The sequence below is a fragment of the Rhopalosiphum padi genome, chromosome 1, assembly GCF_020882245.1.
Source record: "Rhopalosiphum padi isolate XX-2018 chromosome 1, ASM2088224v1, whole genome shotgun sequence".
In the NCBI taxonomy this organism is placed as follows: Eukaryota; Metazoa; Arthropoda; class Insecta; order Hemiptera; family Aphididae; genus Rhopalosiphum; species Rhopalosiphum padi.
The window spans coordinates 72,225,679-72,241,110 of record NC_083597.1 but is presented as its reverse complement, the minus strand read 5'-3'; the positions used below and the strand labels follow the sequence as shown (position 1 = coordinate 72,241,110).

The 15,432-nt window shown below is 23.2% G+C and overlaps 2 protein-coding genes and 3 long non-coding RNA genes across 5 annotated transcripts; 2 read left to right on the top strand and 3 right to left on the bottom strand.

Moving 5' to 3' along the window:
* Positions 1–369: 369 nt before the first annotated feature.
* On the top strand, positions 370–1,301 carry LOC132932323 (uncharacterized). Its single transcript, XR_009662845.1, has 3 exons — positions 370–523; positions 600–746; positions 1,162–1,301. It is a non-coding gene; the product is annotated as an uncharacterized LOC132932323 (long non-coding RNA).
* A 1,691-nt stretch (positions 1,302–2,992) lies between these two features.
* On the bottom strand, positions 2,993–3,786 carry LOC132920452 (uncharacterized). Its single transcript, XM_060982896.1, has 3 exons — positions 3,412–3,786; positions 3,229–3,297; positions 2,993–3,145 (listed from the first exon to the last, which is right to left on the bottom strand). Exons 1-3 carry the CDS (start codon positions 3,712–3,714, stop codon positions 2,993–2,995), a joined length of 525 nt encoding a protein of 174 aa, XP_060838879.1. The 5' UTR covers positions 3,715–3,786.
* Positions 3,787–7,641: 3,855 nt separating this feature from the next.
* On the bottom strand, positions 7,642–9,041 carry LOC132932328 (uncharacterized). The gene is made up of 3 exons (XR_009662851.1): positions 8,889–9,041; positions 8,617–8,803; positions 7,642–7,769 (listed from the first exon to the last, which is right to left on the bottom strand). It is a non-coding gene; the product is annotated as an uncharacterized LOC132932328 (long non-coding RNA).
* A 1,304-nt stretch (positions 9,042–10,345) lies between these two features.
* Positions 10,346–11,421, top strand: LOC132917732 (uncharacterized). Its single transcript, XR_009660322.1, has 3 exons — positions 10,346–10,403; positions 10,496–10,642; positions 11,276–11,421. It is a non-coding gene; the product is annotated as an uncharacterized LOC132917732 (long non-coding RNA).
* Positions 11,422–12,379: 958 nt separating this feature from the next.
* On the bottom strand, positions 12,380–14,355 carry LOC132926707 (uncharacterized; the record flags this gene model as incomplete). The annotated part of the gene is made up of 5 exons (XM_060991110.1): positions 14,188–14,355; positions 13,587–13,895; positions 12,931–13,317; positions 12,598–12,666; positions 12,380–12,520 (listed from the first exon to the last, which is right to left on the bottom strand). Coding segments are annotated over exons 1-5 (1,074 nt in total), but the record flags the coding sequence as incomplete, so codon positions are not given.
* Positions 14,356–15,432: the final 1,077 nt, after the last annotated feature.

Here is a 15,432-nt window from a genome sequence, read left to right as displayed (position 1 = left end):
TGGCTTTATTATCAAAATTTGATGAATCTATTATTAAATTAAACTTATTGACAAAAATTTAATGCTACTTATCATCTATATTTGAAGAAAAAATCAAAAATTACAAATATCTGTAAGAATAAATCATCTGTATAAATTCACTTTTAGCATAGAACAATATAATGAAAATCAAATTTAGATTCAATGTTCGTGTTTTTTTTTCATGTCTTCTCACTAATTACTAATAAATTATTGGGTCATTGGGTATATGAGTAACTAGCTAAATGTACATATTTGCATATCTAATTAAATACGTAAAAAACATATGGTAAAATAATTGTAATTCATTATATTATCTGACACATGATGAGTAGGTACACAAATCACTTTTAAGCGCCATATCAGCAATGAACCAACAACGAACACTTGTTGCAATCACGCCACAAGACACTGTTCTATATTAAGCAAAATACGACAGAGTATAAAAGGAAGTACTATTCCTTCATTCAGACATAACACAATTTTTGTGCAAATTTAATCCTCAGTGAGTGCATATAATCTACTTAATAATAATATTTGTATTATCTAATTTATATCATTTACATTTTATATAATTTTAGTTTTCACTTCATTCAACGAAAACAAATCAAAATCCAAAAATGGGTGCTGAAAAAGTAACAATGAACATCGTTGTCGTCGGACAAGTCCAATCTGCCAAGGCCATCAAATCGATTGCTAAAGCCACCCCAGCCACCAGCCAGTTGATGGTGAGTTTATAAATTATTTAATATATTTCGATTAGATTTTAAATTAATTTAACTTGTTTGTTTTTTTTTTGAAATTTTATTTTATCATTGATTTTAACAATATTTATTTTATAAATACTTTTGTATGCACGTGACCTGATATACTCATTTAATAATTATAGTTTAGATTGATAAATCAATTAATTATTGTAATTAAATTATTATTTTTTTGTCTTAATAATTTATATTATCTAATAGTGCTGATGTATTATTAAAAAATGTCTTATTTTTATTTAAGTAATTGCTGATAATAATAATCTTCTATGATTTCATTCTAATAACATTGGAACTAATTATTTGGTTTTTACAGGATTCTTTATTACTTTTATATAATATAGTATATTGTATTAATCGACTATTTTTTGTTTTGTTCCAGAACTGTTAATTCATGACGTCCATAGCAATCTCAAATTCAAAAATGCCATAGCCCAAACAGTACTTAATATTTTTATAATTCGTTGATAATTATAATGTGTATTGACATTACAAAATAAATCAGTAACTTCCGTCACTTAACTTGTTTATTCTCTGTTATTTTAGTTTTCCAAAATTATTTATAAGTCTAAATTGCCATTTTAATAATATAACAATGATAAAGTAGTGGGCACTATTTTTTTATACTTAGTTTGATTGCGGTACATTTTTATTTGTTTCGCTTAACTACAATTACACCAACTAATTTAAGATATATTAAAATATTTTTAACAAATATTGGATTTTATATTTTAACTTTACAATTGGTAATTTGAAAATATCTGAATGTTTGGCATATTTCCAGTGTACTGAATAATCGTAAATAACAATTATTATACAATGATTTTTAAATTATTTGATAAAATCGATAACATACTACTATAAAAAACAATTGTAATATTTAACAAAAATTAAAATTTATTACAAAAAATAAAAAAAATATAGTGTCTTTAATATTAAAATGTAATATCTATTCAATCAAAAATCATTAATTTATATTTTATTTCAATAATACTAGTTTGTTATTTTATCAAAGACTTTGATTCAAAGTTCAATTAAATATAATTAAAGAAAGATTAAATATTTTATATTATTCGTTCATTAATATTTTCAAAATATAATACAATCGTATTCAGTGGTAGTGACTTATTAATTAATTAAAATAACATAATTGTTTTTGGTGATATGTTTTTACTAAATATTATATTTCGATTAGCAATATTATAACTAATAAATAAATAAATTATTATGATTATCCTTATAAATAAAGGCTAAAAAGTTATCAAAGCTCAGAAACATTCTTAATAAATTATTTATGGCTTATCATTAAATTTAATACATACATTTAAGTGGTTTACATAATGAAGATTACACTTAACACTTATTTACTATAATTACACTTAATATAGCAGATAAATTTCCTGAATTTATATGTTATGTATAAAAAGATTTTCTTAAAATAATAATAATTTAAGTGAAATCAGTGGCTGTTAACAGATTACAACTATTACGATTAAAGAATATCTCTGTTTTTTTTTTTAATTTTAACAGAATCTGAACTATTAAATAAGCAAATGTTTTGTTGAATAAAATAAGTAGTTGCCTTAAATTAATTTGACATATTCCATAAAGTTCTAAACGATGGCGTTCATGCAATCTTTGTTGTATAAAAAACTTGATTTTAATAAGAATAATTATCCCATATTAATCAAAAATCAAATACAAACCATATATACATTAATTATGCCTGACATTTTAAATTATGGGTTTCTTTCTGTCGTGTTGATGTAACACAATACTCATCCGGTTAATCTAAAAAAGCAAACAAAATAATTTAAAATAAGATCAACACACCAATCAAAAACAATCTATTTACTTTCAAGCTCTAAACTAATGTTTGATCACATTTTTACTGTTATGTTTAAATTTCTTCAAAAATATTTCTATAAGATTTGTTAAATCATAGTGTTATTACATTTAAGGTAATAAGTTATTACTAATAACATTACGGTACTCATGGAAATATTTACTATTAATTTATAGCTATTTACATTGTAAGTATTGAATATTAGTAAAACAGTACGTAAAAACAATTACTATAAAGCATGATTATTATATCTATAAACATCTCAATAGTCAAATATTTAAATAATAATATTAATAAATTATAGAAGTTAAAAGTAATAACTGATCATTTGCTACATTTTTACTATACTCATTAATTATAACTCTCCTTATTTTTTATTTAATTTGAACAGAGTTTGAATCAATAAGTAAGCTAAGGCTTTGTTTGATAAAATTAGTAGTTGTCTTGGATTAATCTGACATATTCCATATAGCTCAAAGTGATAGTGTTCGTGCAATCTTCGTAGTATAAAAAATTTTATCTTAAAAAAAATAAAATCATCCTATATTAGTAATTTATTTAAGACGTATTTGTTCATAGTTGAAGTAAAAACATTAATTATACCTGGCGTTTTATTCGAGGATTGTTTTCTATAATGGACCGTTGATGTAAGACAAGACTCATGCGATTTATCTAAAAACCAATAAAATAGTTTGAAATAAAATAAAAACACTGATTTTATTTACTTATTCATATAACATTATATGTGTTTAAACAAATAGAATAATAAAAATATTTTATAATTACCTCTTTTTCTGTGGCATGACCAATCCCATATAATACCATAATATTGATAAGCCTTGTCAATATTGATATGATGGCATATAAAAACTCACCTTCGATGTAAATGTTTCTCGAAAATATTACATGATAATAAAGTGTTAATATGATTTGACAGATGTTTGACACAATAAAGCTTACTACGGCCGATATACCGTATATTGATCTATTTATATCTTTTAAACATTCAACAACTTCCAAATGCGTGTCCCTTAATGTACATACATTTGACCCTTTTTCCAGAATTTGTTCATTTATCATGTATACCATCCACTGTATGTATAATATTAGTAGTATGTATTCATAAAATGCAAAGCATTGACAAAAACTTGAAACCACCAAATTGACCTGAAAATATGCAATAATTAATTAATAGAAGTTTTTCCCGACAAACGTGTTTTTTTATAAATGAATAATTGACAACTGTAAATAATAAACATTAAACTGTCAATGTATTAAGTTGATTAACAATGATAGTTTTAACATTCGACAGATAAACGAGATACAATAGTTACGTCAAAGTAACAACAAACAATATTTACTTAATGATTTATTTCGTCTGTAACGTATTAGTATCTAATATTGTATAATATGATTATAATTACCGGGCTTAACAACGATTGTACGACTTGAAAATAATTATGTATTATAGTTGCGACCAAATGTATATTGAATCCTATACAATTCAAAATAATTCCAATAATGAAAAACCTATTCATTTTTACTTTCATTGGTCTGACCACATTTAGTTGTATCAATGTTTCATGAATCGTTTCTAGTTTAGACAAAACCACAGACAGTTTATTATCAATAAATAAGTGCCACAAGTGGGAAATGACTTGTCCAATGAATAGTAATTCAAAACAACTCATCAGAACTATTGACGTAGTGTCTAACATCTCCGGATCGAAACGCATCGCCTATAAAACATAATTTCATATTATTTTTCACATATTATTGTATAATATATAATTATATAGAGTATACATGGAATATGCACGTTTATATTATTGACTTAATGATTCAAATTATTATTACTACCGATACGATTTAATAAATGTTTACATTCGCATATGATTTTTAGGTATCTAAAAATGTCACGCCGTAATGAAAACGACTGCACTTAAATGGAGCCTGTGATGTTCACCTCCGAGGAAGACATATATTATTTCGTCATTTCGACAGTATGAAAAAAAAAATCAAAATCGAATAAAATAATTTATAATTATTATACTAAAAAAAACATAATAGGATATTTAACATATTTAGAACATGCGGCGTATGCGTTATGTGAAAATATGTCCGCTGTAATGTATTACTATCAAAATATTTAATTGCTATACAGTTATTAATAATTATTCCTTACTATTTCATTTCCATCGTAGATTGTTTTTAAACCACAAAAAATAAATATACACCGCAATAAATAGAACAATATTGTCGTCTTAAAATTGCTCTGGTGGTAGTTTATACTACCTAAACCGCAAATCAAAAAAATCCGATTAAAAGCATTTAATATAGATCGCACATTCATAATTGACCGCGTTCTTCTTATTTTGCAATATAAAATGTCGATGAATATAAAACTGTGTTATAGAATAATTTATTGTTTATGGCTATTTTTTTTTTCAAGTTCATACTATTTAATTTTTTAACCATTGAATTCATGCAATTATCGATTTGAAACTAATAATGTGTGTAAATAACAAAAATAAGTTTCAAGTGGAAGCACTTATTAGTGTTGAGTAAACATAATATCATTTAAACTCTCATACTTAGTGGTATATGCTTAGCTATTTAAAAATAATAATATGTTATTATATAGCATTTATAGCTAATCATGTTTAGAATATTTTTTTATATTATTTTGATAGATTAACCATGAGAACGAAAAGTATATACTTTGTACATATATCAGTAAATTTATAATTTTGATATTTAATGAATATTCGTTTTTAAAAACATAAATTTAAGATTGTATAATAACATAATTTCTTTTAGAAAAATGTGTATAATTTAAATGAGAGAGAAATATTATGAAATTTAATTAAAGTTAACAATATAATTACAGTGGTCGCCACTTATTGTAATCACGGTTAATGTTATCGATCATGTATTGTTATCTAAAACTATAAGTACGGGCCGAATGTATACTTATATGTGTAAATTATGTCGATTATTATAATCAATACGCCGCATAATGTTATCAGTTTGAGGTCATAAAATCAACATTATGTACGAGAAATTGTTTTAAACATGGAGGTTTTGCAAAAAGTATCGTGTAGGAGGAAGAAGAAGAATGTTTAGAAATAGATTTAGATTTTAAAAATTGGTTGAAAATGGTGAAAATATACTTATCACATCAAATTTTACCGAAGACGATATTTTAATGCTTTATTACAAACATGAAAGAAATTGAGCTTTAGCCACAAACGTATACCTACTGAAAAACCTCCAAGTTCTTTTGAAATGAGAGAGGCCCTACGAGTATTACGAAGAGGAATGCAACATCACTTGTCAAATTTTGAATTAAATTATAAATATGAACATTTTATTAAAGATCTTTTAACGATACGAAAAAAAATAGACATCAATACATTTTTTTTTTTTTTTTTTTTAACAGTATTAAATTATGTATATCTACTCACAAACTTTAAAATTTAAATAGTAATAAATTATAATTATTTATAAATAATAATTTTTCTTAATAACTATGTGTGTATTAAATTTGATACAAGTGATACAACATAATATAATTTTTTTTTTATTATTTTAATAATGTTTTATTAAAATTATTTAATACTGATTTCACACTCATAATTACTTGTATTTATTTATATTTTTAAATGAAATAAAGAAAAAAAATATTGTAATAGGATTTATGATTTGTGACCGTTAACGGTATTAACAGAATTCAAACTACTATTTTCATTGATTTAATGGATGGATTTGCTTTAATATATTGACAAGAAAATGAATATAACTATTGCGAAAAGCCGTTTAAGTCATAATCAAATAACATTGAGTGCACAATACTCATTATATTTATTATATTTTGAATGGTTACTTTATACTCAAATTCTGTTTTAATTAATTTTAAGATAAATTAAAATTGTAACTTTTAAGTCATTAATAATTTATAATCGTTGCTGATTTTAACTAAATCAAACCTATTGTTTTAAATGAATCAAAAAATGAATTTACATTATTTCACTGTCACTTGAAAACGAATATTTTTTATAAAACAAATATTTATAATTGACACTCGTTAAACCCATTATACTTATTACATCTTTATTTATATTATACATGTAGTACTTATAGTGAATCATAATAATCATTTATATTAAATAAATAATTAAATAACAGATCAATAACATACACTGATGTTTCATAGTCAATTCGCAACATGTAATCATAAAAGTAAAATAAATGACTTTATATTATTAATGTGAAATTATTATAAAAATCCTAAAATAAACATACCATCATATCCACTAAATTTTTTATGTTTTACGTATACAATGATACATCATTGAATTAAAATTTACCTATTACAATTGACACTTAATGTACAGCAGCACGATACTACTTGTCTGTCTCTTTTATGTGTGTGTGTGTGTCTGTGTGTTCTGTAGTATAATAAATTTCAAAGACGTCTTTTGGATTCGTGCGCAAATAGGTACTTCAAAAGTGATGTGTTTATTATTATTATTATTATTATTATTTAGTAAATATTTATACAATTTTCTAGTTTATTGATTAAAATAAGGTATAATATTTTAAAAGCATAAAATAGTCAAACTTAAAATTTCTTAGTTTTTTATGCTTTGAATGAAATATACAGCTTTAAGATGATACTAACTAATTAATAATTTCTAAAAATTAAAAATATTAGTATTTATACAAATTATTTGTGTTTTCCAAAATTGTATCATTGTGTCATTAATGTATCAAACCTTTTCGCGTCACTGTTATTGTTATACTAATATATATACAACAAAAGATTAAAAGATGATATCATGTATATCTGGTAGGTATGTAATAAACCTGTTACCCGAGTATTTATGTTGGCTATATTAATACAATACAAAATGTATATTATGTATAATGATATAGTAAATGATACCACCTTATGATTTAAAGATCACAGATTAAAGGAATTTAAAGATTAAAAAAAAAATAAGACACAACAAGTCTGTACATCGAAATAACTGATTTATTTTTTGACGTCAATACTAATATGAATTAGGTACATATTATTGCACTGTTTGGATTATGGCATTTTTAGGTTTTTGATAGATAGAGTACACGAATTAACAATTCTGAAACAAAATATAAAAATAAAATAAGTTAATTTATATTTTTATTTTAATAATAATTATAATAATTTATTACTGACTATCGCATAGTTTATATAGTATAAAATAATATGAAAATAATATATTTTATTCCATATTCCTATGTATGAAAAGAATTTATATTCAAAAACTTCAAACAACTATTATTATATTTTAAAATACAATAGAAAAAAATGATAAATACTTTTAAATAAATAGCTGTAGATTTGATAATATTTTTAGTCAAAAAATTAATCAGGTTTAAAAAAATATATTGTTATAAATATTTAATATCAATTGTTGTTATTAGATTTCCAAAAACTTTTTGAAACATATTAATTAAAACTGTTGAACAAAAATTACCAACCTGCATTTTAAATCTCTACGTATAAGGTATAAATATCTATGATGTTGACCAAACATATCGAATAAATTTAAACAATAAATATAGATATTTAACTGAATTCTAAAGTTATATATTAATATAATAATAGGTTAGGTAAATGTTTAGATTTAAGATGAACAACGGACTGACTGGACTGGACCAGATTAACTGGATGTTTATTTTATTCTTATAAATGTATATTTTTTAATTTATTTTTTTGTAATTAAATAAAATATAATTTAAAATTATAAATAAAAATGTTTGGTTATTCCAGAAATAACATATAATTTTTTTTTTTTAATCTGCGTAATATTTAGTGTATAGTTTTAAATTATTAGTCTATTTAAATGTATATTTCTAAACTCTTTGAGGCACATTTTAATGCATATTTTGCCAGCCTTTAGTGCATAATTATTTAGGTATTTTTAAAGTCATTAACTTACGAACCCTGTATATAATGTACATATAATATTATGTACGCACCATGAGTACATGGTTGGTGGCTTGTGTAGACTTGGCGACGGTGTTGATGGCCTTGGCAGATTGGACTTGTCCGACGACGACGATGTTTATGAATACTTTTTCAGCGCCCATTTTTGATTTTTCGGTTGGTTTTTAAGGATTGATTTGAAAACTACAAAACAATTAATAAATATATAAACATCTTTGTGAATTTCAAAATATAAACGAATAAAAATTGTTGCTCAATAGGTACTTACAAGAAAATAAAACTGTACAAACAATGTGTTGTGTTAGAATTGAGTATTTGGATGTTTTTTTATACACATATCAAAGGCCGATTAAAGTGAAGCGATCTAATGACGTGATTTATTTGATGTTGTTCATCGTCGGTCATTGCGTTATTGGTTGATAAAACGCTTAAAGGCAATTAATAATTTATCACGTCATAATATGTACAAAATCGAATGATTTAAATATTCGTTCATATACTTAGATCATAGAAGTACTAAATAGGAAGTGATCGTACTTTTGATGAATAAGATAAAAAAAATATATCGAAAATTTCAATTTCTTTAAATTAGTCAAGAAAAGTCGAAATAATTTTAAAAAAATTTCATGAATAAACATTTGTTGATAATTTCAAGTACTTACGGTTATTTTACTAGTCATTTCAAAATGTTGACAGTTTTAAAATATAATATAATAAACCTAATTGGTTGTTCAATACCACCGTTCGATTTTCAACTCAATAGTTTTTGGACTACTTATTGTGTATATAAAACAAAAAATATATACATTGATACATTCCTCGCTTTACACAAAATCTAAAAAACCTATTATAAAATAACTAATAAATGGCATTGCTTAATATAGAACATTTTATAATATTATAACAATATGTACAATGTTATCAAATATATAATTTAGTGAAATATTCACGAAAATATTTCTGAATTAAAGCAAAACAAAAAAAATCAATATTCATCGTTTAAAGAACTATACAATTGTGACTCAATATGAATGTCTAAAAAAAATAAAATCCATATTTTTTTTCTTGATTTTTGTTTCCATTATAAAACAAATATTTCGAGTAACAATGTATTCAAATTATTCACTTTATGCATTTTAAACTACAAGATAATTTGCAAATTTTCCTTTTTTTTAAGAACAGAAATTTTGTCAAAAGTTACTTCTTTTCAGAAATTTAAACTTTAAAAACCCATCAACATTTTATAAATTTAGCATTAAATTAAATATATTGACAAAAAAAATCAATGTATTTAATTAATATTTGAATAAAAACTAAAAAAATCGTGAATTTCTATAATAGTATAGATTATCTGTAAAAATTCACATTTTGAATAAAACAAAATAACAAAAATCAAATGTTGATCAAGACTTTTCAATAATTAGATATGCTTACTTATGTGTAAACCATTATATTCTTATATTTTATTTTTCTGGCTTCATAATTAAAAAAATTCCTGAGTGTCAGATTAAGTAATTTACATTTACATATTAACATACATAATAAAATATATAGAAGACATAATATATAGTAAAATTTCAAATAAAAAAAATTACCTAACGTATGATGGGTAGGTACATCAATCGTTTTTAAACATCTTATCAGCTATGAACCAACGACGAGCACTTGTGACAATCACGCCACCAGACGCAGCTCTATATTGACCAAAAATAGACACAGTATAAAAGGGAGTACTGATGCTCCATTCAGACATAACACAATTTTTGTGCAAATTAAATCCACAGTGAGTATATTATAAATAGCCTACTTAATAACAATATACATTTTAATTAATTTAAATCATTTATATTTTACATATTTTGTCTATACTTTTAGTTTTCACTTCAGTCTACCAAAACAAATCAAAATCCAAAAATGGGTGCTGAAAAAGTAACAATGAATATCGTTGTCGTTGGACAAGTCCAATCTGCCAAGGCCATCAAATCGGTCGCCAAAGCCACCCCAGCCACCAGCCAGTTGATGGTGAGTTTATGAATAGATAATATTAAGATAATTGATTTTAAGAAATTTCGATTAAAATTTTGATTAATATTTAGTTGTTAGTTTTTTTCAAAATCATACTTTATCTTTGTTTACTAAAATTGCAACAAGTATGCACATCGATTGATATATTCATTTAACTATCGATAATAACGACAAATCAATTAATTATTGTAATTAATTGTTGTTTCATATGTTTCTTACAAATGTAGTTTATAAGTACAATAATATATTGTTTTTATTAAACATTTATTAAAATGATATATTATAATTGAAAAACATTTTTTTTAAATCGTTTACTATAACTATAAACTTAAATTACTAAAAAAACATAATCATCCGATTGAATAATTTTAAAAACATAATATTTTTAAACATATAAAGTTATTAAAATAAATGACATTATTATTATGCAGTTGATAAATGTTATTGTCATAATAATCCTTAAAATTTAATAGTGCAGATTTATTACTAAAAATTATCATATTTTTATTTTAGTTAACTATTGTTATTTAATTTAAATTACATTAAAACTAATCATTATATTTTTGCTATACTCTTTATTACTTTTATATGATTTAGTATTTTGTATTAATCGACCATTTTTTATTTCAGAACTGTTAATTCATGACGTCCATAAAATTCTCAAATTAAAAAATGCCATAGCCCAAACAATGCATATAATTATACTTATAATTCGTTAATAATTATGATGTAAGTATATTGACATTGTAAAATAAATCAGTTTCTTCCATCTTTAACTTGTTTATTTATTTCTGATATTTAATGTTGCTCCAATAATTTAAGTCTGAGTTGCTATTTTTATGACAGTAATATTATAAAATGGAATTTTCGAATATTTTTTAGAGCATTTTTTGTTTCTTTTTAGAACATTCAAATACAATCACTAAATATAGAAAATTGAGAAATTAGTTCATTGAATAAAATTATTGTTCAATTTTAAAAATGAAGATATGACATCATTCCAACAATAATAATACTTAGGTATATCAGAGTTCAATGAAATATAGTCAAATAATCGTGAAATATTTTACATTCCGTAAATTAACATTTTCTATACAGTATACACATTGATATTTTCAAAATATTGAACCTAATTAAATTATTATGTGCAATACAAACATATTCTTTAGTAAAATGGCAGTGACTTATTGTTGAAATTTATGCATGAGTGAACTTTAGGATTGAGGTATTTAACATAAATAGTATAAAGAATTTACGATTATACTATGAAATATTCACCCGTGTGCTTACAATGTATGAATATTAATATTTACAGTACATTTCAACATTTATATTAATTAAAAAGCATAATTATTTTTATGTTATGTTTTAAATAAAAAATATATCAATTAACAATAGAATTAATAATTAAATAATATATACATTAATGAATTCTTATTAATATCCTTATAAATAAATACTGAAACATCGACTGACTTCAAAAACATTTTTCGGCATTATGAATGATTCAACATAGAATTAATACGTATGTAAATTCAACTGACTTATAAAATTAACTCATAATATTCTACAATACAGCAGGTAAAACTTCTTAGTTTTATATTTACATAATTAATTGTATTTCAAAACATTTACTTAAAATAATAATAATTTAAAGTGAAATAAGTTGCTGTTAACAGTGTTAACAGACTACAAATATTATCATTGAAGAATATCTTAGTTTATTTTTTTATTTAATTTGAACAGAATTTGAATTATTAAATAAGCAAATGTTTTGTTAACTAAGATAAGTAGCTGTCTTCGATTAATTTGACATATTCCATACAACTCAAAACGATAGTATTCATGCAATCCTCGTAGTATAAAAATCTTGATCTTAGTCAAAATAATTTTAACATATTAATCAAAAATCGAATATAAATCACGTATAGTAAATACATTAATTATTATACCTGACGTTTTATTCTAGGGTTTCTTTCTATTAAGGACCGTTGATGTAAGACAATACTCATTCGGTTAACCTAAAAACCAAAAAGAATAATTTTAAATAAGATCAACACACAATGTTTAATCTTTAAAGCTCTAATCAAATGTGTAACTTTTTTGTTAATGTTTAAATCTTATCAATATTGACTGTATAAGATGAAAATCATACTGTTAAAAATAGTTTATATATTTATTTATTTTATTAATCATAGTATTAAAGTGTATTAGTACAAAAATACAAAAATAATACAATTCTTAACTTACAAAATTCTACTTATACAATAAAATATTTTAAAAACCTCTTTTTCTGTTATGTGACCAACTCCGTATAATATAATAACATTGGCCGTTTTTAATAAAAATCCAATAATAGCAAATGCAGAATAATAACCATCGTGAAGATTATAGTTCCTGGGGAATAACATATGACTGTATATCATTTTAATGATATCACAAATATTTCCTGTAATATATGCTAAAATTCCCGGTAAACCATAAATTGATTTATTGACATCGTTTAAGCATTCTACAGCTTCCAAATACATATCTCTGAATGTACTTAAACATGATTTTCTTTCCAAAATGTTTTCATTTACCATGTACACCATCCACCGTATGTATAATATTAGTAGTATGTATTCATAAAATGAACTACATTCGCAAACAAATAAACATATCCAAGGAACCTAAAAATAAAGAATATTTGAAATTATATTAATTTTAATCGTTGAAAATACCTATACCATTGCCTAACTGTCTATTCTATAATCAATGGTACTACAAATCAATTATTTGTATCTTTATTTTAAGTTGTTTAAACTATGGTTTTAATACACATCTTCTAAAAATGATGACGATAATCAAGGCAAAAAATCAATAAACAATTTTCCAATTTATATTCAATTATTTGTAAAATTAATAAATAATATAATTATATATAATATATAATTATTACCAAATCAATTATTAATACATTTTTGATATTAATTTTTATCCATATTAAAAGAGATGTTATACTTGCTATAACATATACAGTAATTCCAATAATGAAAAACCAATTCATTTTTATTTTCATTGAGCCTGCCACATTCAAGCGAATCAACTTTTCGTGAATTTTTTCAAGCTTTGTCAATATGGTGGACAGTTTTTTATCAAAAAATATACGCCATATAATTGATATGAATTTTCCAATAAATACCACCTCATAACAGGTGATAATTACTAGCGACGTTACTTCGGATACTTCCTGATCATTTTTTGAAAGCTATAAAATAAAATTGTGTATATACATTTTGCAGTTATTTCCACATTATGATATTACAAAAGTATTATAAATCCAATTTCAATATTTCATTATCGATCAATACAGCATCAATTGTGTAAAAATAAAAATATATATTAAGATTATTTGAAATGTAGCTATAAAAAATTAAGTATTTATAGACTAATTAAATATTACAACTTTTCCAAAGTTATGAACTCTTTTTGACGTATCATTAACTTTGAAAAAGTTTATTATATAAAACTATTTAAATAAACTGAATTCTAGGTATTACCCATAAGTTGAATTTGTAAAATTCGTGGAAACCAACAGAAGTTAATAGATATCGTAAAAAATAAAACATCCAAATCGTCTTAAAATTTCTTTGGCCGTAGTTGATACAACCAATACCGAATATCAAAAAACCTCTATTAAAATTATTTAATACTGATATCACACTCATAATTCCTTGTCTTCGTTTATATTTTTAAATGAAGTAAAGAAAAAGATATTGTAATAAGGATTTATAATTTGTGACCGAAGCCGGTATTAACAGAATTCAAATTAATAATTAAATTATTTAATGGATGGAATTACTTATTATATTGACAAAGAAATGAAAATAACTATTGCTAAAAGTCGTTTAAGTTAAAATCAAATAACGTTGAGTGCATAATTCTCAGTATAGTTATTACCTATATTTTGAATGATTATTTTACACTCAAATTCTGTTTTAATTATTTAAAAGATAAATAAAATAATTTTCACTTTTAGTCCTTATAGTTAATAATTCATAATCGTTGCTGATTTTAACAAAATTATTCCCATTGTTTTAAATGAATCAAAAAATGAATTTACATTTTTTCACTTTAACTTTAAAATGAACATTTTTTACAAAACTAATATTTATAATTGACACTGGTTAAACCCATTATACTTATTGCATCATAATTTATATTATATCATGTAGTTCTTGTTTGTTTACATACGTACAATTGTTTTAGACGTTTATAATTATATTTCTTTATTAATATTTAATCTATCACATTTTATAATATATAATACATTTAACAGTTTTTACATACTACATTAATCTGCATGATTTTACATTTCATTTTCTAACTTATAAAAGTGATTACAATTATATGTCATCAGAATAAAAAAGTATGATCAATTTATAACACCAATATTTTGTTCACTTCAAAAAAAAACTCGTAGGACATATAAGGAAATGTTTATTACAATTCTCAATACATTTTTTGAAAACAATATTTATTCCGATCCTAAGATTATGAACATGGACTTCGAACAATCTGTTATCCAAGCAACAAAAACCGTTATTAGTGAACACTTAATAATACAAGGTTGTTTTTATCATTTGTGCTAAGCGCGCATAGAAAACTAAAAGAGTTAGGATTGCAAAATAAATATAATAATGATAACGACTTTAGCCATTATTGTAGTATGGTCGATGGATTAGCTTTTTTAACGGTACAAAAAGTGACTGAAGGCATGAAGTACTTAAAATTAATTTGTGCGC

What these genes read in the sequence shown, in the direction of transcription:
- LOC132920452 (XM_060982896.1), bottom strand. Translation starts at nt 3,714, where the DNA reads ATGGTATACATGATAAATGAACAAATTCTGGAAAAAGGGTCAAATGTA. An exon ending in GTCATGCCACAGAAAAAGAG is followed by an intron (nt 3,298 to 3,411) that starts GTAATTATAAAA and finishes ATTGGTTTTTAG; the next exon opens with ATAAATCGCATGAGTCTTGT. An exon ending in ATCCTCGAATAAAACGCCAG is followed by an intron (nt 3,146 to 3,228) that starts GTATAATTAATG and finishes ATTTTTTTTAAG; the next exon opens with ATAAAATTTTTTATACTACG.